The sequence below is a fragment of the Strix uralensis genome, chromosome 3 (genome assembly GCF_047716275.1).
Source record: "Strix uralensis isolate ZFMK-TIS-50842 chromosome 3, bStrUra1, whole genome shotgun sequence".
Lineage (NCBI taxonomy): Eukaryota > Metazoa > Chordata > Aves > Strigiformes > Strigidae > Strix > Strix uralensis.
The window spans coordinates 373045-394446 of NC_133974.1; the positions used below are offsets into that span (position 1 = coordinate 373045).

At 62.3% G+C, this 21402-nt stretch overlaps 2 protein-coding genes and 1 non-coding gene across 6 annotated transcripts; 1 reads left to right on the top strand and 2 right to left on the bottom strand.

Annotated features, from left to right (window-relative positions):
• Positions 1 to 1465: 1465 nt before the first annotated feature.
• On the top strand, positions 1466 to 1772 carry OST4 (oligosaccharyltransferase complex subunit 4, non-catalytic). Its single transcript, XM_074861173.1, has one exon. It carries the CDS (start codon positions 1467 to 1469, stop codon positions 1578 to 1580), a length of 114 nt encoding a protein of 37 aa, XP_074717274.1. The 5' UTR covers position 1466; the 3' UTR covers positions 1581 to 1772.
• Positions 1641 to 21365, bottom strand: AGBL5 (AGBL carboxypeptidase 5). 4 transcript variants are annotated; one of them, XM_074861168.1, is made up of 12 exons: positions 20425 to 21270; positions 19598 to 19769; positions 18472 to 18638; positions 17034 to 17211; positions 15617 to 15795; positions 13820 to 14348; positions 13038 to 13207; positions 10402 to 10537; positions 9576 to 9766; positions 8944 to 9122; positions 2319 to 2413; positions 1872 to 2077 (listed from the first exon to the last, which is right to left on the bottom strand). In XM_074861168.1, exons 1-12 carry the CDS (start codon positions 20625 to 20627, stop codon positions 2027 to 2029), a joined length of 2250 nt encoding a protein of 749 aa, XP_074717269.1. In that variant the 5' UTR covers positions 20628 to 21270; the 3' UTR covers positions 1872 to 2026. The 4 variants fall into 4 exon arrangements, 3 of the variants coding, with proteins under 3 accessions (XP_074717270.1, XP_074717269.1, XP_074717268.1); XM_074861167.1 differs by lacking the exons at positions 1872 to 2077; positions 2319 to 2413 and adding an exon at positions 7888 to 8448 and having other exon boundaries at positions 20425 to 21365; XR_012627972.1 differs by lacking the exons at positions 1872 to 2077; positions 2319 to 2413 and having other exon boundaries at positions 8964 to 9122; positions 9503 to 9766; positions 20425 to 21253.
• On the bottom strand, positions 20986 to 21058 carry TRNAA-AGC (transfer RNA alanine (anticodon AGC)). The gene has a single exon. It is a non-coding gene; the product is annotated as a tRNA-Ala (tRNA).
• Positions 21366 to 21402: the final 37 nt, after the last annotated feature.

A 21402-nucleotide genomic window follows, 5' to 3' on the forward strand; every position in this document is an offset into this window, starting at 1 on the left:
GGGGGGCCGGGCAGGGGGCCAGGGGCTGCCGGCACCAGCGCGGCCGGTGCTACCGCCACGCCGCCCCCCGCGCGTCCCCCCCACGGCCTCGCACGGTGCCCCCGCTCCTCCCGCCGGGTCCCCCCCGGGGAGCCACCGCCACGTCCCCGCGGCAGCGCCGGTGTGGCGCTGGGGGGCTGCTGGGGACAGCGGAGGGGCGGGGGGGTGTGACCCCGCGGTCACCCCACCCTGACAGCGGTGGCTTCCCCCGGAGTGGGCGGTGGTGACATCACGGCCTGGCGGTGGGTGACGTCACGCCTGGGCCCCGGTGCCGCGATGATGTCATGGGCGCCCCCGGCGGGAACCGCGGGTGGAGCCACCACAGCAGCCGGGGGGGGCAGCACCCCCCGGAGGAGCCGCTGCCGGGACCCCCCCAGGCCGTGGCCTGTCCTGCCCCAAGCCCTGCACGCCCCAGCATGTCCCAGTACATCCCAGTATGTCCCATTATGTCCCAGTACATGTCGCTATGACCCAGTACACCCCACTACACCACAGTACACCCCAGTACATCCCAGTACGCCCCAGTATGCCCCAATATGCCCCGGTACATCACAGTACAAACCAGTATGCCCCAGTACATCCCAATGTGCCCCAGTACATCCCAGTACACCACAGTACGCCCCAGTACATCCCAATGCACCCCAGTACATCCCAGTACATCCCAGTATGCCCCAGTACATCCCACTATACCCCAGTACAGCCCAGTACATCTCAGTACACTCCAGTACATCCCACTATACCCCAGTACACCCCAGTACGCCCCAGTAGGCCCCGCGGGGCCCCATCCCAGTCGCTATAATTAGCTGCGGCCGCCCTGGGGCCGCCCCCGGCCCCGCCCCCCCCCGCGCCCGGCCTTGTATGGGGACGGCGGCGGCCGGGCGGGGCGGGGCCGGGCGGGGGCGTTACCCCAGGGGCGGGCTTGGCCCCGCCCCCGCCCGAGGGCCTCAGGGCAGAGCCGGGCCGTGACGTCACCGCGGGCCTGGGGCTGTGACGTCACCGCGCGGGGGGGAAAGAGCCCTGCGGCGGCCCGGCACCCGTGACGTCACGTGACGCCAGCCGCCAGGCCCCGCCCCCTCCCGTCGTCCCCCGCGGGCACCGGAAGTGGCGCGAGGCGGAGGGGGACGTGGCGGCGGCGGCACCGGCAGCGCGTGAGTCCCGGGGGGGGTCCCGGGGCGGCCCCGCCCGGTGGGGCCCGGCACGGTGGGGGGGTGTCCCCGCAGAGGCCCGTTGGGGCGGGTAACGGGGGCCCTGCCGCGGGGGGCCCGGGCGGGAGTGGGGCCCCCTGGGGGAGGCCTGGACGGGGCGGCGGCGGGGGGTCGCCCCTCCGAGGGTCCCATGGCGGGGGTCGGGGTCCTGCCGCGGGGGGCCCGAGCGGGCCCTGGGCAGGGCGGGGGGGTCATCACGTGTGTGTGTGTGTCCCCTGCAGGATGATCACGGACGTGCAGCTCGCCATCTTCGCCAACATGCTGGGGGTCTCGCTCTTCCTTCTCGTCGTCCTCTACCACTACGTGGCAGTCAACAACCCCAAGAAGCAGGAGTGAGGGTGTCCCCCGCCCCCCCGCGCCATGACGTCACCGGAGTGAGGCCTGTGCCGTGTGATGTCACAGCTCCCCCCGCCCCCGCGCAGGACCCCCCCCCGGCATCCTCCGGACAGATTTGAGCGGTGACACGATTAAGACCAAACAAAACCGTGTTGATGTAAAAAAAAAAAAAAAATTTCTCCTGCCGCTGTATCCCTCCGCCGTATCCCTCCGCCGGTCCTGCGGGGAGGGAGGGAGCTGGGAGCCCCCCCCGGGGTGGTGGGGCGGTACCTGGGGGGGCAGGATGAGTCCCCCGGGGCTGCGGTGCTTGTGGCCTCTTTCCCCTACACCAGGATCCTGCTGGGGCGCAGGGGGGGCCCCCCCAGGGCTGCCGAGACCCACACGCTGCTGCTGGGGGGGCTTTTCTGGGGCTCCCCCCCCCCCCCGGCGCAAATCGATGCTGGTGCCTACCCGGGCTGGTCCGGGGGTCCCTGGGCCTGCGGGTTCCTGGGGGGCACCTGTGGGGAGGTGGAGGGGGGGTGTTTGTCTCTGGGCTTGTGGGGGGCCCCTCCAGCGCTGCGGGGGATCCCATGGAGCTGGACCCAGCCCCAGAATTGGGGGGGTCTCAGCCCCACATTCAGGGGTGGTTGGTGTGCAGAGCCCACCACGCAGGGAGGGGGGGTCCGACAGCTCCCAGCCCAGCGTCCCCCCCCGGTGTGTCCCCCCACCCATGGTCCCCAGCCTCCGGGGGGGCCATACCTGCGTCAGCGCCGTGCCCCGGGCAGCTGCCGGCTCTCCCGCGCCGCGCTGGGCCTCCTGCGCTCCGGGGCGGGTGCTGGGCGCTGGCGGGGCCCCTGCGGGACGAACGAGAGGGAGCTCAGTGCCGAGCCGCCGCGGCGTAGAGCCCACACCCAGCCCGAGCCACCGCGCTGGGCCTCGGGGCTGGGCCTCGGCGAGTGCCGCCGCCGGAGGGAACCGCAGCCAGCAGCTGCGGCACCGGGCACGCGGCTCGGGCGCTGCAGGATGAGGCCGTGGCCGAGGACCGGGGTTGGTGCGGGAGAGGGGCAGGGCGGCGTGGCGGGACAGCCCGGGCTCCGTCCCAGTGATGCTCCTGGCCCCAGCGGCACGAGGGGCTCCCCGGGGCTGACATTCGGCGCTTGCCACAACCCTCGGCGAGGACGCGGCCAGCACGGCGCTGGGGAAGTCACCGACGCCACGAGGGCTGCCGGAACGGGGCAGGAGGAACCTCGGGCTGGTGGAGGGCGTACGTGGAGCCCCGGGGGGAATGGTCGGGGCCGGGGCTGGCACCACCGGGACCAGGGAGACGGGATCGGCGCTGCGCGCGCCGGGTCTCCACCACACCGGCAAACCTGTGCAGGGGCGTCCCTGCCCCGGGCAGTGCTTTATTGGTGACGGCGGCTGGGACTGGTGGGTAACAACTTGACCTGGCACAACCAGGATGGCACGGGGGTGTTGAGCGGAGCCCCCTGAGCAGCACCGCGCCGGCACAGCCCGTGCCCTCGGCTGCTCCTCGGACATGGCACCGCGGGACCAGACCCGGCCTGGAGCGCCTGTGGCTCCACCGCCCGCCGGGGCCGACTCCTGGTGACACCGGGCATGGAATTCTAAATACAACCTCTGGGGTGTTTGAAATAGATTTTAAAGCCCAGTGAAATGTGTTCAGGACCGAGCGATCCTGTACCGTTACCAAGGCAACCGGAACGCTGCTCCACAGGCCTGGAAAGTGTCCTCAGCCTGCTGCTTGGATAGTCCCAGCCCAAGGCTGGTTTAAATCCCAGGCAAGCTAATCCTGTAGAGCCAGGCTTAACAAAGGATGGTTAATTGACTAAACACGGGGGTTTTGCCAGATTAAGAGAATTCAGTATATAGAAACCGCTCGCTCTACCCAAGCTTTTAACAAAACATCTTGAAGTCTTTCTCAGAACTGTGCGAGATGAAAACTAGTGGAAGGAAGATGAAGATGATGATGATGACCCGAAAGATGGCCCTGACACTGAAACAAGGATTGGAACGGAACGAGGAGAATCAGCTGAAGCTGGGGAATAAAATGGACTTTGGAAGTTGATGAAGAATGAAGAGCTGAGAGTTCGTGGGAAAACCCCAAAGACTTTTGTATTGCAGAATGTTCTGTACAATCACCTCTAGAGAAGGTGTTTTTGTCAGCCACGGCCACTCCCTGCAGTGCCGGCCCAGCTCTGAGTTGTCACTAAAGCCGGCCTGGAGACACCCCCAGTCTGGTGACATCCTTTAACAGAAATTGGTGACCCAGCTGGGCTCCAGGACACGAGAGAGGATCGGTCAGATATTCCTCTGGACAAACCCACGGCCAACACTGGAACTGCCAGCAAAGAACCAGCAGGTGAGTTCAGCCGAGAGACTGCGGCACGGGCAATTCCAGGTAGAGTTATATTGGGGAACTCTTGTGTTTAAATTTGCAAAAGGAGATAAGACAAAGCAAAAAGGAAAAGAGACGGGGTCAATATCCACCACTGAAAGGGGGACGCCCCTCGCTGAGGTTTTAGAGAAGCTTTGGCACACGCATCACAGAAGGGAAAACTGATAATATTGGGCCAAGAGGAATGGCTGTTCCTGAGAAGCAAGAGAGGAGGAGGAGGGCCAACGGCTGCATGGCCTCTGGAAGGAACCGTTAATAAGCAAAAATTTTTAAGAGTAATTCTGGAAGACTCTGGGAGTCAAGATATTTGTTGGTATATCTGGTGAGATTGGGCTCAACAAAGAAAGAAAACTTCTTTGATAAAAACCAAAGGGAATTTACTTCCCTCAGCTGCTGAAGTTGAGGAAACTGAATTCCCCCCCAGGAGTGCTGGCGTGTGCCCAATGCGCTTGGATTTCAGCCCAAACCCTGGCGCGGGCCCCGGAGCCCCCTGTGCAGTCTCTGCAGACACGACCCTCGGAGCGAGGCGGGTGAGCAGCCTGGCAGGCAGAAATGCTGCTGAAAAACGTGCTCAGTTGTTATCGGGAATTGTCGCTAATTATCCCCCTAATTAGACTGATATCAGAACTTTATTAGGAGAACTAATTCAAGCAGAGTGCTTCTACTGAGGGAATTCGGGCCGCGTGCAGAGAGAGGCCCCGCTGCGACCCGCGTCTGCACGAGGAGGGTCCTCACCTCCAGACCCCCTCGGCCTCACGCAGTGACAAATGCTGCTCGTCCTCCCCGGGAGCCGAGAGAACAGCGGAGCCCCTCGGAGCCGAGCTGGGTGAGCACGGTCAGATTTCTGCAAAGGTAAACGCTATTTCTGTTAATTTTTAGTAGATACGGGGGCAACGCTGTCCTTACTGAATTTTGAAATTCCCCAGGTTTCGGATGAAACAATATTCTCTTGAAAACTGATTTACAAGATTTGGTTTTTCCAAGTAAATCTGTTTTAATACGATATGTTAACGATCTGTTCTTAACAAGTAGGAAGTAGAACGGATCACTCGGAGCACTGAGGAAGAAAAAGCCTTTTTGTGCTCTAAAAGCAGCACTTTGGTCTGCCCCCACCCTGGGACTTCCTGATTATTTATATTGTGATGGACACAAAGGGGCTGCAAAAGGGGTGCTACTACAAACTTTAGGACCACATAAAAGAACTGTTGCTTATTTTTCTTCTACATTAGACCCAGCGACTCCTTTTTGCATTAGAGCAATAGTAGCAGCAGCTGAAATGGTAGAAAAAACCGGGACAGTTGTTCTAGGGCCTCCACTATGTCCGTGTACCCCATGGAGTAAAGATATTGTTAAAATAATATGTGGAGAAAGGTTTATCTCCTCAAAGGGCACATAGATACGAGATAATTTTGTTATTGGCTGATAATTTGGGATTGGAAAGGTGCAATACTTTGAACCCTGCTACTTTAACGCCTTTACCCTCCGATGGAGAACATCATGATAACTGCATTGACCTGTGCAGCGCAACCAGCAAACCAGGAGATGATCTGAAGGATCAACCTCGAGATAACCCTGACTTGACCCTCTTCAGGGACGGCTCCTCCTGTTCTGGAGAAGGTCCAAGATGTACCAGTCTCGCAGTGACCATGGAAACACAGGTGGGACCTCTGCCTGCACCTGTAGGTGCCCAGGGAGTGGAAATAATTGCCCTTACGGAAATGCTAAATACGAACTGGGACAAGAGTTAACGTTTATATGGACTCTAAACATGCCTCTGGCGTCTGCCGTGTGACTGGGACTTCAGGGAAAGAAAAGGGGTTTCTTAACATCAGCGGGGAAGACTATGGCTCATGGGAAGCAGATCAAAGAGTCGTTAGAGGCGATACAACCACCCTCTGAGATTTCCATCACCTATCTAAAGCACGTACTCAGAGACCAGATGCAATGTCGACAGGAAACACTTTAGCTGACCAAGCAGCCAGAGCCTCAGCACAACGGGTTGTGTCGTCGTGTCACTGTCGCCACACGAGGCGATGCCCGAACTCCCGGGTGTACATCAGGTCTGTGAAGAGCTCCCTGATGAAGACAAGGAGCAGTGGATGCGGCTTGGAGCCCAGCGACGTGGAGGACAATGCTCAATAACAAGCCTCTTCCTCCACAAAGGTGTTTGTTACCGATGACGCGACGGCGTCACGGGAAACTCACGGTGGGGGCAGAGAGCTCAGTGCTCCGGATTCAGCGACTTTGGGCTGCCCCGGGAATTGATGCAGCAGCCAGAAGAATCTGTGAAGGATGTAAACTTTGTAGACAAGATGTTTCTGTGCGAATTAAGGCTTCCAGCAGGGAAAGACCTCCAGCCACCTTCCCTTTTCAAAAGCTCCAAACTGATGATGCTGAAATGCCAAAACCAACGGGGTACCCTGACGTGTTGGTGACAGGCGGTCAGTTAACAGGATGGGTAGGAGCCTTCCTCGCTCGAAACGATGATTCAAAAATGGTTGTTAAAGCTCTCTTAAAAAAAATTATTCCCAGACAGGGAGTTCCTGAAATAATTGATTCCGATGGGGAGCACAGTTCACTACAGGTCTGTCATTCGTGAAGTGTTGGAGCGCGGCTGCACACACCCCGGCATCCCCGTCAGGCCAAGCGGGAAGGAGGAACTGAACAATTAAGGACAAACTGGTGGTTTGTAAACAAACTGGATTAAAATGGCCAAAAGCATTGAATTTAGTATTGTGGGGTCTTAGGAACACTCCCAGATAACCACCACCAGGGGTTTCACCCACAGAAATTCTGTTCAGGAGGGTTCTAGCAGTACCGGGGGCTGATGTCCCAGCTGAAACGAGGTGGTTGGGTGGAGATGAACAGGCAACTTGTTACTGATTGTATTGGCAAAATTATTTTTCACAGTTAAGGAATCATGCTTGTTGGTATCAAGGCATGACACCTGAAATTCAAGTACTTGACACGCAACCTGGAGATCCAGTTTATGTAAAAAATTTTTGAAGAAAGAATAGATTTGACCCAAAATAGGAAGGGCCTTATATGGTGTTATTCATTTTGCTGGGGATCTGCTGAACCCTTTTTGTGGTTAACTTCTTGGTTCCCTGGTCTAGCTGGGTAAAAAAAAAAAAAGAATTGCAATGACTGTTGTAATAATCTTAGTATGAATATGTGGCAGAGTATTGCAATGCTGTGTGTGCTCTGTACCGGCTTCTTAACTGAAACACAAGAAACTGCTTAGAATGATACAAAAAGTGAGTTGTGGGCGTGCAAAAGAAAACAAAAGGAGGGAAGTGTAGAAGAAGTTTAAATAGGACCTCTGGTATATCTGAAATAGATTTTAAGGCCCAGTGTATATAGAAACCGCTCGCTCTACCCAAGCTTTTAACAGAACATCTTGAAGTCTTTCTCAGAACTGTGCGAGATGAAAACTAGTGGAAGGAAGATGAAGATGATGATGATGACCCGAAAGATGGCCCTGACACTGAAACAAGGATTGGAACGGAACGAGGAGAATCAGCTGAGGCTGGGGAATAAAATGGACTTTGGAAGTTGATGAAGAATGAAGAGCTGAGAGTTCGTGGGAAAACCCCAAAGACTTTTGTATTGCAGAATGTTCTGTACAATCACCTCTAGAGAAGGTGTTTTTGTCAGCCACGGCCACTCCCTGCAGTGCCGGCCCAGCTCTGAGTTGTCACCCCAGTCTGGTGACATCCTTTAACACCAGGGCACCGCGGCTCCATCCGGGGCCGAGCACCCACTGCCCCGTTGTGGGGCTGCAGGCGGGATCTCGGCATTCCCGGTTCCTTCCCAGCTGCCGGGGGATGGAAGAATCTGCGATGGCATCCTGGGGCAGGACGGCCGTGGCGTGGGGCTCGTACGGCAGAAGGAACAGACGCTACACCGTGCCCACGGGAACACAAAGCCTTTTTATTTCCTCCCCGCCGCGCTCTCACGGCGGATGAGAAACGGTCACTACAATGCGCTGGCAAGCGACCACGCCGCAGGCGGAGCGCGAGAGATGCCAACGGTCAGCGGCACCGGGACGCGGAGCCTGGACACGACGCCGGCGGCAGAGTCGCAGCCCCCGCCGCGGACCCTCACCCACGCACCGCGACCCTGGGGTACGGAGCTCGCCGGAACCCCCCAGCAGACTGGGGCTCTCAGTCCAGCCCCGTTTCCGTCGCTGGGGGCCCGTGGGATGAGCCCACAGAGCGGCACCGACCCCCCGAGGGGCCCGGGCGGGCGCCTGGCCGTGTTCCGGCACCTCCCCGCTGCCAGAGCGCGGTGCAGCCGCCAGTGGGGTGGCAAACCGGGGCCTTTCCCCCCACCGGCTCGGTGCTGCGAGTCGGCCCCCACCAGCCAGGCCTCGCCGCGTGTTCAAAGCCCCCCCGTGACTAATTATGGCTCCGCCAGCCTCCCTCGCCATGACCGGAGTTGTGCCAGCGCTGACCGCGGCTCGGCGGGTGCCTGGGAAGGGAAAAGGCACTTCGGTGTATCCCCGCGGGCCTCAGCAAGTCGAGTGGAGGAGTTTTTCCGTGCTGGCTGCTCTGGAAGCCCCTCGGGACGGGCACCGGTGCGGGGAGGGCAGCCGGCGGCGGACAGAGTCCCTCTCATCTCGCCACAGCTTCTGCCCAGCCCGGGGCTGCGGCGCCGGCGGGCAGGAGCGCGGCCGGGCCCCCTCGGGTCCCTCCATAAGCCGGGCGGGAGAAGCCACGGGTCTCGCCGGGCGGTTTCTGTCCGGAGCCGGCTCAGGCTGGGGCGCGGAGCTGAGCGCGGCATCCAGGACCCGTCCGAGGGGGGCCAGGGCGTCGGCTCACACCCCTGTCTTCCACGCCAAACGGTTTTGATTAAGGTGAAAGCGCAGGGTGACGCCGGCACGGGGCTCTCCTCAGGGCCGTGGCGTGGCACAGCAGCTCGACAGGTACCGGAGCAAGCGCATGAGGGGTCCCCGGCCCAGCTTACCTCTGCGCGGTGCCGGGGCTCTGCCGCGGTGCCTCTGGGGGCTCCGGCTGGCGGTGGCCGGGCCCGAGGGGAAGCTGGGGGAGGCCTCGGTCTGCGGAGAGTCCTGCTGGCTGCTGGCGCCGTGGCTGGAGCTCCTCGTGCGGGACAGGGCGTTATCGGAGGCCGAGGTGGGCAGAACACTGTGGGGAGGCGGGGGAGGAGAAACAGGAGGCTCAGCCCGGCTCTGGGGTGAGGGGCTCCCGCCCGCCGCCCCCCCTGCGCTCCCCACGTCCTCGCCAGCCGGCTCAGCCGGGCTGCAGAGACGCCGCCTCCATCCAAGCCCCAGATTCCAGCCCCTGCCTCCCCACGCATCGCTGTCCCGGCAGCAGCAGGGTTCAAAATTCCCACCGCCCCCCGCCCCTGGCCCAAATCGGTGCCAGCCCAGCACCGGAGGGGCAGGAGAGACACCGGTTCTCTCCACAGGCCTCTTGGTCAGGCGGCGGCGAGGGAACCTGCGGGGAGCAGCGGGGGAGCGAGCAAATAAATAACCCTCGGCCTCGTTAGCTGCAGGGTGACTCACTTGGAGTACATTTATCATCTCTAACGGGCGTTATCCTGCAGCTCTTGCGCGCTCAACCCGGCAGGGCCCTTACGTGGAGCTCCTGGGGGGGGTCCTGGCACCTCCTCGCCGCCGCGGGCCCCCGCTGGCGCCCTTGGTGCCACGCACGTGCCGCAGCATCCAGGCGCGGAGGTTGCTGAGGCAGTTGTGCTCCGAGAGGACGATCCGGGGCCAGGGGTTACACTCCGCCATGTCCAGTGCCGCCACCGCCAGCGCTCTCCCCACCTGCCCGTGGGGAAGGTTAAACTTGTAGAATAATCTTACGTTTAGGTCAAGCAAGATGGTTTTTGTCTGGGTTAAAGCCAAAAGCATCCCCCAGCAGGAGAGCAAGGACAGCCCGGAGCCGTTAGCCCTCGGCGAGGGTACGTTGCCAACGGGGCAAGCGAACTCAAGGTCCGCGTGTCCTTCGCTGAACTACCCCCATTTTAATACTAAAAATCCCGCCTGCAGGTCAAGAAGCCCCTTGCCCGGGTGAAGCCCCTTGCCCTGAGCACCAAGTGCTGTGTCAGCAGTATTATAATTGTATGTAAATCACCGACCAACCATGGCAATGACCAACTCTGCGGGTTTTGTGTGTAAATTGAGCGCGAGAAGCCCCAGCGGGGTGCTGGATTTGGGGGAGAGCAGCCAGCACCGAGGCTTGCGCCACCCTGAAATAAATAATCATCGAAATAATCATTATAAATAGTCTCTCCCGCGTGTGTCTTTAGTGACCTGGCGCCCGGCGAGTGATGGATTTGCTTTTCGGGCACCGCCGGGGCGCGGGGAGGGGAGAAAAGCCTCTGAAAAAGATCAGCAGCTCTCCGGGACTGGAGGCAGAAAGGTGGAAGTTTCCTCGCGGGGCAGGGCCCCCCCCTTACCTGCTCGAAGAGCTCCACAGTGTATTTGGAGGGGAGGGCGGGGGGTGGCGGGGGGCTGGCCCGCCCGTTGTCGTGGCAGGCCCCGGGGATGCTGTTCACCGCGCGCCCCGTGTTGTAGTTGCACTCCAGCGTGTAACTGCGGAGCGGGAGGAAGGAGCCGTGTTACTGGGAGGATCCGCGCTGGGGCCAAACGAGGGGCCGCGGGGCAGCCGGAGCGCCCCCCCCGGCACAAGGGACCCCCCCAACTGCTCCGCAGCGGGGAGCCGCTGCCGAAAACGGGTCTCGGGTCACCCTGGGAGGGTCGGCAGCCACCAAGGACGGGGGGGAATGTGGCCCCCCGGAGCAAAGCTGGGCGCTGTGCCGGTGCGGGAGCTGCAGGGGTTTGGAAACGGGCAGCAGGGGTGGGGGTACGGGATGGGGGGGTACAGGGTGTGGGGGTACGGGGGACACTCGCACCGGTAAAGGTTCTCTGGTGGAGTTGCCTCCCTCTGTCGCGGCACCAACCACCCGCCGCCCCAGCCGCAGCCCGAGGCCGACTGCAGGCAGCCCCTGGGGGCAGAGGGGTTCACCCCCCTCTCCAGACCATCCTCATGTGCCCCCCCAGCTGTGGAGGGGCTGCGGGGCCCCGGGTCACCCCTCTGCAGAGACAGAGGGTGCCCCACCCCGGCACAGCCCCCCCTGCCCTGCCCACTGCTCCCCCCAGCAGCTCGGGGCTGGCGATTTGCAGGGAGGGAGGGTGGGGGACAGACAGACCGACCGACTGACCAAGCAACCAACTGACAGACTGACCAACCGCCTTCCCCGGAGGGAGCTCATCAGGCCCAGAGCAGGGCTGAGCCTCCTTAGACCCGAACGGCAGATGACGGTGCCCTGGCACTGCAGTGACCCAACCTCGCCCGTCGGTGGTGATGGTCACCGACTGTCCCTGGAACCTGCCGGGACCGGTGACAGCTGGAACTGTCAGGACAGGCAAAGCCGAGGGAAGCTGCAGGCTGAGGGCGCTGCCTGGGTGGGGGACAGCAGAACACGCCCCCCCCCAATCTTCTTCCTCCTCCTCGTTCTCCTCATCCTTGTATTCCTCATCCTACTGGTCTTCCTCATTCTCCTTGTCCTTCCTGTCCTCCTCCTCCTCCTCCCTGTCTTCCTCATCCTTGTCCTCATCCTCCTCCTCCTTCTTGTCTTCCTTCTCCTTCTCATCTTCCCCTCCTTGTCTTCCTCTTCCTCATCCTCATTGTACTCCTCCTCCTCCTCTTCCCCTCCTCCTTGTCCTTGTTGTCCTCATCCTCCTCATTGTCCTCCTCCTCCCCAGATGCCTCTGCCTGGGCGGGGGGACTCCAGGAGGAAAAGCACCAGAAATGGAGAATAATCAGGTCAGGGATCTCCTGAGAAACACGACCCACGTGAGCATGAGGGGCAGCACCCTTGTGCCTCCTCTCGGTCACCTCCAGAAGGTGACGGGGAGTGTGTGTGGGGGTGTCCCTGATGGGTGGAGAAAGGCAAATGTTGCTTCTGTTGTCAAAAAATGACACTCCGGGGCCTGAGTGGCCGGCCAGCCTCCCCTCGGTGCCTGTGGTATCGCCGAGCCGGCCCTCCCGGAGCAGGTTCCCGGAGGCGGGAAGGAGAGGAGGGCGAGGGGGGTGCTGCCGGGGGGCCGGCATGCATCGGCCCGGCTGCCCAGAGACAATTCGGCTCGTGAACCCCGCAGAGAGCCAGCGAGTGTCCCTCCTCACCCCTCCGAGGAGCCGCCCTCATGCCAACACCCCTCCTGACCCCTGCAGAACGCCTGCTGCGTTTGGGCACGGAGCAAGCCACAGTGGCCACCTGAGCCTAAAAACCTCGCCTATGTTAGCACGGGGTCGGTTTTAGCTGGATCAGCTGCTCCCTGGCCCGGCCGGAGGAGCAGCGGAACACGCAGCGAGGAAACGGGGGTGAGAAAGAGGCCGAGGGAGGCACCGGCTCTGCCGCCCCAGCCGTGAATCGGCCCCCGCGGCGTGCAGCCGCTCGCAGAAGGAGGGCGCGGGGCTTCGGGGGGAGAACGGGGCTGGCAGGAAGCCCGGGGCCGCTTCCACACGTCCTCAAACCGCAGATTCCCGGGGAAGGCGGCGGCACCTCCGAAAGCAGCACGACGCATTTCTCAGCCTCCTCCCTCAGCAGCTGCGCCTGGCCAGGGCCGGAGGGGCTCTTGGTCTGATTCTTGCAGCTGCTTTTACGTTCCCAGCAACCACAACAGAAACAGCCAAAAATATCCCGGCCGGTGTCGGGGGAGAGGCGCGTGGCGGCTGCGGGGCACACAAATATCCTCGGCTCCCAGAATCACCCATCGGTCGAGGCTGGAATCTCGCAGGGCCATCTGGCAGGCGGGAGGCTGAGCCCGTTCCAACTAAACAGGTTTTAATTACAGCTCAACACAAACACAAACATCTGGGGAAGAGGAGAATTCCTCCCGGAAAGCCGCAGCGCAACAGCGAGGACCAGAAGCTGCCAGGCCCGTGGCTCGGGAGTGCGGAGCCCCAGCGCAGAGCTGGGCGGGACACAGCCGCCCCCCTAAAACTGGTTCCAACTTTCCGTAACGCCCCATGTGTCCAGGCAGAACCCCTGTTTGGGGCCAGGGGGGGCCGGGTGAGCTCGCTGCCTACCTGTGGATGATCCCCAAGGCTTTGTAGATGGCCACGCGCCCGCTGCCCTCCTTCGACTGCCCGTCCCGCTTGTCCCTGGCGTACATGTTCTTCTCCGAGAAGTTGCAGCCCGTGAAGTCGAAGTGAGGCGAGTTCAGGGAGATGAGTTTGGGGAAGAGCATGTTCTCCACCTGCCAGGCGCAGAGAGGGACACAGAGGGGTTTTTTAGGTGGGGGGAGCCTTTGGCCGTTTGTCCTGCTCCAGCACTGCCAGCTCTGGGGTGCACTGGGGTGTTGGCTGGGGACCCCTCTGCCTAATTCCAGCGTCTCGCAGGCTCCAGCCCTGTCTTGGGGGGTGCTGCCCACCCCTGCCCGTCTCCAGTGGGGAGAGGCAGCAGTCGGGCTCCCTCACTGGGGTGGAGAGGAGGGATCCCAGCGGCACAGCTCCCCCCACCCTCCGGAGAAGGAGCAGAGGCTCTTCCGTGAGTGGGGGCAAGGCTGAGACCTGCTGCTGCCCCCTGACAGGGCTGGGGGGGAGAGGGGGAAGAGGAGGGGAAAGACAGAGAGACAGGGAGAGGGGAAGGAAGGACGGAAGGTGAAGTGGGCAGGGCAGCCACGCTCCCTCTCCTGGGGCACCAGCCCCATCCAGCCAGGAGCTCGGTTTCTGGGTGACGGGGAGCTCCCAGCCCCTCTCCCAGCTGCGGGAGGGAGCGTTTGGGACCCGGGGAGGGGGGAAAAGCAGCCAGAGGGTCCCCGCCTGCTGCAGCCCCTCTGTCCTCCTGCCCCCCATGCTCCCCCCCTGACCTGATCGTTCTCGTCGCTGAAGCTGTTGCCGTACATGAAGCAGCCGCGCTTGGAGGCGTGGCCGTGCAGGTCCACGTAGTAGGCCAGGCCGCTGTCCTGGGGCAGGATGGTTTCGGGGAGAGGCCTCGGGGCTCCCTCCTGGCAGCGCCCAGCGCTGCAGCTCGACGGGAGGATCCAGAGTCCTGGGCCGGCGGCGGGTGGCTCGGCGGCGGGCGGGGGATCGCCAGCGGGGCTGCGGCAGGCACCAGCATGCCAAGCGCCAGCCGAGTTACGGAGGTTGTTGGCTTTTTCCAGCTCTGAAAGAGCTGGGGCCGGGGCGCTGCCGCCGCCGGGGCGGTTGGAGGATTTTGTGCTGAGGGAGCTGGGGCCGAGCGGGGAGACGAAGGTCCGCCAGTCGGGGCAGCCGGGCAGCACGCGGCTGTGGATGTGGTGGTAGAGGAGGACGGCCTTGGCCCCGAACACCGCGGGGTGCAGCTCGGCATCGGGGTTCAGGTACTGCCGGTTCAGGTTCACCCCGCGGGAGTCGGTTCTGCAGGGAGGGCAGAGGTTGCTGCTTTCAGCTCGGACAGAGCGGAGATTTTGTTTGGTTTTTTCCCCTCCTCCTTAGCAGCCAGGACGGCCCCGAGCCGCGCTCTGGAGCCAGCGTGGGGCTCGGCACCGAACGATGTCGGTAACACCCGGGCAGTTTCGGGAGACACCCGGGACCTTCCAGCCGCCCGTGTCCTGCCCGTCGGGAGTCTCCTCCCCGGCATGGCCGGGAGCAGGCTGGGCAGCGGGTGGGGGGCAGCCACGCGGCACACCACGTGTTTGTGTCCTCTGCCACTGCTGTTCTCATCAGCATCGTTATTATTTTACGTCAATTATTAAATTAGTTCAATTGTTAAACTGTAATTTTTGTATGTCAATTATTAAGTTGTTTCAGTTGTCAAATTGCAATTTCATGTCAATTACTAAATTATTCCAATTATTAAATTGTGGGTTTATGTCAATTACTAAATTATTCCAATTATTAAATTCTAATTTTATTTCCATCACCAAATCATTTCAATGATTACATTTTTATTTTGATGATGAAATTGTTCTTAGCTATTTTTTCACCTGGCCAAACCATCCCCTCTTGGGGAGGGGGCAGAGACGGCCCCGAGGCAGCCGAGTGCCTCCACGCTGGCACGTGCCCTGGTGAGACGCGGCCCCGGCCCCGGCCCAGCTCCCACCCGCCGGGGCCCCCCGGGACAGCGCCCGAGGGCACCGAAGGCCACTCAGGAGGGGTCAGAGTCCCCGTCGCGTGCTGGAAGGATTTCTCGGGGAAGAGACGTCGCTCGGCCCCGGGAGCGGGATCGCTTCTGCGCTGGGACGTGGCTGCGCGGGGCGGGAAGTCCCATGGGTGCCTCGAGGGGGTTTGATTTTGGGTGAGAACAGCCAATTAGTTAAATTGTGGGACGGTAATGGCTGAGCCACCCCGTGCCATGGCCACTACGGCTGCTACATGTCGTGTTGGTGGGGGGCCAGTAAAACTCCCAGATGAATGAAAAATGAGCTTTGACGCAACTGAGTGACGCGCAGCAGTGGCGGCACCAGAGCTGACTTCAGCCCGCGACGTCCAACTGCATCTCAACCCACGAGTTCTACTTTTTTCCCCCCAACTCTCTCCCCCACCCCACTGTGGGGTCGGGGAGCGAGCAGGCAGCCCCAGGGGTAGGAGTGGGTCCTCCCAGCGCCGCGGGATCTCGGGGCTGTCCATCGCAGCCAGTGTGGAGCCGCGGCACCATCAGCCCATGCCGGCACGTCCTCACTCACCGGTAGTGGCCTCGCACCACCCCGTCGGGGTTCAGCATGGGAATGAGCTTAAAGACGAACATGCGCCGCAGCATCTGGGCGCGGGGGTCCTCCTCCCGCAGGATGAAGTCCAAGAAGCCGTTGAAGACGAAGCTGGAGGGTGTTTCTCCTGGGTGGACTCTGCTGCTGAGAAAAAATACCTGGGGGCAAACAGAGAGGGTAGATGGGCAGGTTCTGGCCCGCCCCACTGCTAAACGACAGGGTGAAGGGTTACACTGGTAACTATAGCTACTGCACCCCTGGGGTAAGAATGAGATTGGTCAGGTGAGACACTGAAAATAACCAGTGTCCTGGGCCATAAAGACAGTGGATAGGATTGTCTTGAGGATGAGTTATGTGACAGCTTGACAGAGTGATTAATCAATCAGTTAACTTGGCCACGAAACGGACTTCTGAGTGTCCTGACAGTGAACTGCCTTCGTTATAATATTAAAAAACACCCCCCCGGGGGCAAAAAGGCCCCTGCCCAGGTTAAGTCCCTTCCCCTGAGCATGCGGAGCAGCAGAAGCATTATTTAAGCTGTGTTCTAATTGTATGTTAATCACTAAGCAATCAGGATCTAACAGGCGCGTTTGGAAAAGTCCCAACCTCTGAGTTTTGTGTCTAAAAGGAGCGTGAAAACCTGCTCTTGGGGTGTTTGGTTTGTGGAAACGTCCCCCCAGCCCCAGGCCTGGATAAACACAATAATCTCCCCCGAGCGTGCTCAGATTGGGTTATCACATCCTGGGCACGAAGCTGCTTTGTGGGGAAGAGCGGCAGCACCGCGGGCGGGTGCTGAGCTGCCCCAGATGGAGCCAAAGCCTCCGCGTGGAGCTGACGAGGTACCAGGGCGGTAACACAACGTTTTGGGTGGTTTCCCTGCCCACGCCCCTCCTAGGAATAAGGCAGCTTGTCCCTGTGCGAGGCCAAAGGGACCCACAGAACCGCAGAAGCGCCCCAGGGAAAAGCCCCGAGCGATCCCCCTCGAGCCTGACTGCAAAAAGTGTAAAAAAAAAAAAAAAAAGGCATAAAGCAGCTCCCGAAGGGCCCTCTTCTCGGTGGGAGCTTCTCAGCTCGGCGGGAGCTTGCCTGCCCATCCCCGTCCCCAGCCCAGCACCGCCGCCAGCTTCTTCGCAGTGACAGTGTGAGAAGGACAGAATGGAACTTGCAGCAAACGCTAATTTTTGCCCCGAGAACGGGCGCCTGGTGCTCCCAGAGGACAATTTCACGGAGCTGAGGTGAAGCGGCCACGCTGGGGCTCCGGGTGGGATCTCACAGACTCCCCCTGCTCCCACCCGACGCTCTCCAGCTCCCCAGGACATGAGGTTTTTCCGCTGAGGGACACGAGGGCGGCGGCGAGGCCCCGCCACACGTTCCCGGAGCCGGCGCAGCAGCTCACCCTCTTGCCGGCGAAGCGGCGCGGCCGGGGAGTGCTGGTGTCCGGGAAGAGCTTGTCCAGGCGGGGCTCCCGCTTCTCCAACATGCCGTGACACGAGGTGACGGTCAGCAGGTCCACGCGCAGCTTGTCCAGGGAGTGGCAGAGCAGCTCCCGGTGGTAGTAGACGGAGTCGAGGGGGCTGCGGGGCGAGGGCAGAGGCTCAGCAAACACAGCCCCAAGCTCTGCCTCCGGCCCCTCGCCCAGGACCGCGTTGCCGCTCGCCCGGCGCCCCAGGAGCTCAGCAGCCCCCGCGTGACCCTCTCCTGCTGCCAGGGCAGCCCAGCGTGGGGCCAGGCAAAGTGGGAAACCTGGCGGGGCAGCGGCGACTGGCCTTGGGGGCTCGATGCCATCGAGATCCCCCCTCGCCGCGCCAACGGCCCCCGGCAGCTCCCGTGGAGGGGTGGGTCAGGAGCAGCCAGCCCTGCCGCAATCCCCAGGGGCTCAGGGACCCGCAGAGGCTCCGATCTCACCGCTGAGCGACTGCCGGGGGTTGAAACTCTCATCGCTCTCCACGGCGTGAGGATTTAAGGACAAACCCCTTTCCACAAACCCCTCGTCTAAGAAAAGGTACTTCAGATCCCGGCCCCGTGGGAAGTCTGTGGGGCCAGGAGGGGTTTTATCCGCTGAGGCACCTGGAGACCGATGCTGTCCTCCTCCCCCTCAGCCGGGCATTAAGTTCTCCTCTGATTTTCGAGGAGAATTTCTTGAGATCAGAGGAGCTTCCTCACACGACATACGACGTGCCCGGCGCTCAGGCAGCGAGACCTCCCGCTGCCCCAGCGATTGTCAGGGAAGGGAGCAGTGGGGCACAGATGCCCTAGGCCCTCCCGCAGCCGGGAAAGCAGGGAAAGCAAAGGGGGTCTTGGACCCTGAGAAGCCCCTTTTCTTAACCCAAGGGCTGGGGGTCAGTCACAGCCCTGCGACAGCCTCGTCCGCCTGATGGGAACCTGCCCTGGGGGATGCCAGGGGCAATCCCAAAGCAATAAAGGGTCCCCCAAAGCAATACAGGACCCCCCTTTAGCAATAACGGACCCCCTGAAACAATAAAAGACCTCCCTGAAGCAATAAAGGGACGCTCCAAGGCAAAAAAGGACCCCCTGAAGCAATAAAGGACCCCCCGAAGCAATACAAGACCCCTCTGAAATAATAAAGGAACCCCCTGAAGCAATACAGGGACCCCCCAAAGCCCCTTGGAAGTGCATGCTCGGGGGGAGCTGCTCGTGCAGAGCCAGGGCCCAGAAGATCAAAGCCCCAGGCAGCTCCTGAGAGGGAGCGGGGGGCACAGAGATCCCCCCCTCCACCCTCCAGCCGGAGGTGGCCAACACCCCGCTTCCACAGCGGGGGGCAACGCCAAATGAGGGTGCCAGGAAATGGGGGTGCGGGGCCGGGGGGTGCGCACCTGGCGGGAGACATGTGCCGGCACTCCTGGAAGCGGCCGTCGAGCTGCGCCAGCATCTCCTGGCACTCGGTGTAGGAGAAGGGGTAGCAGAAAGCGAAGTAGGTGGTGGCCCCACGGTGCTCCAGGAAACGATGCACAAAGGACAGCACGAACTGCGCCTCCACCACCTGTGATGGGCACCGAGCGGAGCCTGAGCAGGAGCCGCCGGCCAGGGCCACGCTGAGCCCCCTCCCTGGCACAGGCCAGGTGGCCACTAGCCCCTCCAGCAGCCGCTTGCCCCGCTCTAACCACGCGGGAGTCAAAGCCAGGGCTCCTGCCTTGCTCAGATCCACAGGCAACAGCTGCCTGCTTGTCCTTGCCCCCCCGGGGGGACACCAAACCCTCGCCGTACGCCCAGCTCTGTGGCAGAGCTCGCTGGGAAACCCAGGAGGGTCCTTCCGACCCTCATGCCCACCCGTCAGCGCTCAGAGACTCAACAAGAACCCCTCGGTTTTAGCATGTTTTGTTAAATTAACGAGCGCTGCCAAGCTCAGCTGTAGGTCGTGTCTCTCCCTGGTGCTGGCACAGACCAAATCAAGCGTCATCTTGTCCCATGTCAGGGGGTGGGAGAGTCTTTCCAGCCCCTGTTCCAGACAGGATGCTGGGGGCGGTCTCTGCATCAACCTCGGGCACCCACAAGCGACTTTGTCCCGGGCAGCTCCTACCAGACCGAAGACAGAACCCCCCCGGAGCAGCAAACTCCTGTTCAAAGCCCAAACTGCTTCAGGGGGCGGCGGGGGTCAACCTGCCGCTGCCCTTGGCTTCCCAGGCGCTCACCCCGCTGCTCCCCTCGCCCTGAAGGGCCTTTTCCCGGCCGCTGTGGCAACTGAGGCACCGGGGGTGCTTTGAGAGCCGTTCTGCCATGGGGAGATCACCCAGCGAGAGCCCGCACCTCAGCCCAAGCTGGCCAGCGGCGAAGGACCTGCTGGGTCCTCCTCTGCCAAGAGCTGGGCCCTGGGAAGGGGCTTCGCCACCAACCCTCTGCCCTCTCCCCACCCCAAAAGGCCGGAGATCATGCCGGTGCGGAGAGCGAGGGGTGTCGGTGTCCCCAGAGCCTCCCCCCCAGCCCGGCAGCAGCCCCCGGTACCTCGAAGCTGGGCCGCTCGCGGATGCGCTCCCAGCGGGGCCGCACGGGCAGGGTGCGCACGAAGGGGGCCATGCCCTGGGAGTACAACCGGCTCTGCTTGTTCATGTTCAGGATGTGCAGCTTGATCAGCTTCCCCGGGGCCCCCCCGCGCACACTGAAGTAGAACCACGACCTGGGCAGGGGAACAGCAGCGCCGGGTCAGACCCTGCCCCGGGGACCCTGAGCCCAACAGTGCTCCCAGAGGAGCCTGTCAGAGTCCCGGGGGGGGCACAGACCCCGTTACACCCCCCACTCCTCTGAGGGCATCCCTGGGAGGGGGCACAGACCTCATAAGCCCCCCCTAAGCCCCTCCAAGAGCATCCCTAGGGGAGCATAGAACCCATTACACCCCCCCCACCCCTCTGAGGGCATCGCTGGGGCAGGTACAGACCCCATGAGTCCCCCCCAAGGGCATCCCTGGGGGGAGCACAGGCCCTGTTACAGCCCCATACTCCTCTGAGAGCATCCCCGAGGGGGGGCACAGACCTCATGAGCCCCCCCCTACCCCTCCGAAGGCATCCGCAGGGAAGGCACAGACCCTGTAACACCCATGCCACCCCTCCGAGGGCATCCTCGGGGCTGACACGAACCCCATGAGCCCGCCCCCAATGGCACCCCGGGGGGGGCACAGACCCGGTTACACCCTTCCACATCCCTCCGAGGGCATCCCCGGGGCAGGTACAGCCCCATGAGCCCCCCCAAGCCCCTCCGAGGGCAGCCCCGGCCCTACTAGCTACCCGCACGGCCCCCCCCCGGCCTCCCGAGCCCCGGCCCCGCCGCGCCGTTACCTGTTGCCGTTCTCATACTCGGTCTGGGCGCAGTCGGGCCGCGTCCAGACGTTGAACTCGTAGTCGGCGGGGGGGAGCGCGGTGCCCCAGGCCGCGGGAGGGCCGCCGCCCCCCGCCCCGCCCGGCCCCACCTGCTCGACGTGCGCCAGGTTGCCCGAATCGAAGCGGGAGCTGAAGAGGAGCCCCCCGCAACGGATCTCCATGGCTGCCGGGCCGCCGCGGCCCGCTCATGGCACCGCCCGGCCCGGCCCGGCGCGCCGCCTGGCAACAGCAACGCGCGTCCTCATTGGCTCGCCGCTTCCTAGCAACGCGCCCACCCGTTGGGCGGGAGCGACGGGCATGCCCCGCCCCGGGAGGCGCTGAAGCCACACCCCCTCCCCTCATGGGCACGCCCCGCCGTCCCGCTCCTTCCGCCGTCCGCGGACACGGGTGACGGGCCCCGCGCGGGGGGACACGCACGGCGGGGGGTGTGTGTGTGCGCGTGCGCACACACGCGTGATCCCACCCCACTCGCGACAGCAAAAAAATTTTAAAAATAACACAAAAAAAAAAAAATCAAGGTGGAGGATGCGGGCATCGATCCCGCTACCTCTCGCATGCTAAGCGAGCGCTCTACCATCTGAGCTAATCCCCCCCCGCCGCTCTGCTCCTCCCCAGCGCCCCCCCTACAACCGCCGTGCCCGGTGGTACCGTGCAGACTCCCCCCGTGTCCTTGCCCGGGGCCGGGCGGGGGGGTCCCGGTGGCAGCCCCCTCCCAGACAGCCCCATGGTGAGGGTGCAGGCAGCTGCCTGTGCAGGCAGCGCAGCCCTGGAGGGGGTGTGGGACAGCACGTGGGGGGCGGAAAATGCTGCTTATCAGCCAAATTATGGCGATTTTGGTGGTTTTTACCCCATCATAGCCCCCCCACGGGGAGGGGGCGTGTTCTGGATAACCCCCACCCCACGGGCATCTTCAATAAGGAACAAAAAGCACGTGCG